We start from the raw sequence: 1,928 nt of genomic DNA, 5'->3' as shown, positions 1-1,928 counted from the left end.
GAAATGGGGGACATCTGTCAACAATAAAAATAAAGTAAAAAATAATAAACAGCCCTGGATGGTGTGGCTCAGTGGATAGAGCGTCGGCCTGCGGACTGAAGGGTCCCGGGTTTGATTCCAATCAGGGGCACATGCCCAGGTTGCGGGCTTGATCCCCAGTAGGGGGCGTGCAGGAGGCAGCCGATCAGTGATCCTCTCTCATCATTGATGTTTCTATCTCTCTCTCCCTCTCCTTTCCTCTCTGAAATCAATGAAAATATAGTTAGAATAAATAAATAAACAAACAGAAGGAAGTTTGGGAAATTCACAGATACGTGGAAGTGAACAAACTCCTCAGTACCCAGGGGCTCAGGAAGCACGGGGCCGGAGACGGGGAGACGTGCGGAGATGAGCAGAGACAGAGCGTGAGGCGAGAGCAGCCCACGGGGGCTTATGCCTGTAAATGTCTTTAGAGAGAAGAACATCTCCAGTAAAAGCCTCTCAGCTTCCACTCCGAGAAGCTAGAAGAGGAGTGAACCAGAGGCAGAGCGAGCAAAAGGAAGGAAAGTGGAGATCCGGGAGCCGGTAAAAAAGACAGACACCAGCAAAGCAGCAGGAAAGTCAGGGAAGCCAAAGGCCGTTCCTTGACAAGATAACCGCGTGGACACAGCGTTCGCAGACTGACCAGGAGAAAGGAGTGAAGGTGGAGATGGACAAACGCCTGAAGGACACAGACGGCTGGAGCAGCCTGAAAAAGGGCCCCGAGCAAGCACTGGGTGGCCCTGGGTACCTCCCAGCCCTGGGTCTCCTCGCTATTCAGTCTGGGGGTAACAACATGATCCCCAGGTCCCCCAGCTCTGAATCCCCGAGTGCCCTGGGGCCCCACAGGAGGTTTCTGGGAGGCACACGGGGGACCCTGGCAAGCACAGCCCAACCTGTCTGAGGCCACAAGTCCCCAGACCCCCCCCCGCCTTGGTTCTTCCCTGAGGTTCAGAGGGCCCCCTGCCGGCCTCGGTGAGGGTGCTACGGCCCGCGGTGGCTCCCCAGTGCCCTCAGGGAAATGCCGCACTGCATGCAGCGTGGGTTCCCCTGCCCTGCCTGGCGCCTGATCGAGGTTCTCACCGCCCACCACCCATCCCACCCAGACCTTGCACCTCAGTGCACGGCCCAGCTCACCTACCCAGGGCCTTCGTATAAGCCGTGCCTGCTGCCAGCTCTCCCCGCCGCCCACCTAATGCCCGGCTAAACCCTCCTGACCCTCGGGTCCCAGACCACACAGACTCCCCTGGCCCCCACGTTGGGGCCAGGAGCTGCCCCCACCACCCCGAGGACCACTTTGTGAGCTGGTCACTGCTTCCCACAAGACCCACTCAGAGCCCGGTGTACCCGCACAGGGAGGGGCTGTTCATACAGCCAGCGGCTCCTCAGCCCTGGGAACCGCCCGCCACCCGGGAGGCGTCCGGCGGGCAGGGCTGGCGGATGCCTAGAGGAAGCCACCGGCTAAATCACCCACGTTCAAGGCCCCGGGCTCCTCTGTGCCCAGCCCCTCCTGCCCGGCCTGGGCTATGCCCACGACGGTGGGGATGCTCGGGCTATGGGCAGTCACGCCCCAGGCAGACAGAGACGAGCCGGGGGCCCTGCCTGTCCGGCCCAGTGTGGGAGCGGCCTCGGCGCCGGCAAACAGCTCGTGGTTTCCATTACTCAGCGTTGTCGGCGGCGGAAAAACCACCGCCCGCCTGTGACTCTCACACCCCAGGTGCTCTGGCCGGAGATGGAAAGAGAACACGCTCTTTCCAGGAAGTGAGAGCGGGGCTGGGCGGCACTTACTCTCCAGGTTGCCCGTCTCCGCGGCGACCAGGAAGGCCCATTCGTAGTAGCACTTGCCCCGCTGGGCGAGGGCCCGGCGCGTGTACAGGTGGCCCAGCTGCAGGAGCACGTGGGTGAAGTCC

At 61.5% G+C, this 1,928-nt stretch overlaps 1 protein-coding gene across 1 annotated transcript in view; it reads right to left on the bottom strand.

Annotated features, from left to right (window-relative positions):
- The window catches only part of SH3TC1 (SH3 domain and tetratricopeptide repeats 1), a 23,128-nt gene that overhangs the window by 8,430 nt on the left and 12,770 nt on the right, over positions 1 to 1,928 (bottom strand). Inside the window, exon 10 of the mRNA XM_014533445.1 lies at positions 1,493 to 1,740. Coding sequence (XP_014388931.1) covers positions 1,493 to 1,740 — 248 coding nt within the window. The remainder of the gene's footprint in view (positions 1 to 1,492; positions 1,741 to 1,928) is intronic.

Source organism: Myotis brandtii, unplaced genomic scaffold (assembly GCF_000412655.1).
Source record: "Myotis brandtii unplaced genomic scaffold, ASM41265v1 scaffold986, whole genome shotgun sequence".
In the NCBI taxonomy this organism is placed as follows: Eukaryota; Metazoa; Chordata; class Mammalia; order Chiroptera; family Vespertilionidae; genus Myotis; species Myotis brandtii.
The sequence above is the reverse complement of the archived record's forward strand: the minus strand, read 5'-3'. Positions and strand labels throughout refer to the sequence as shown.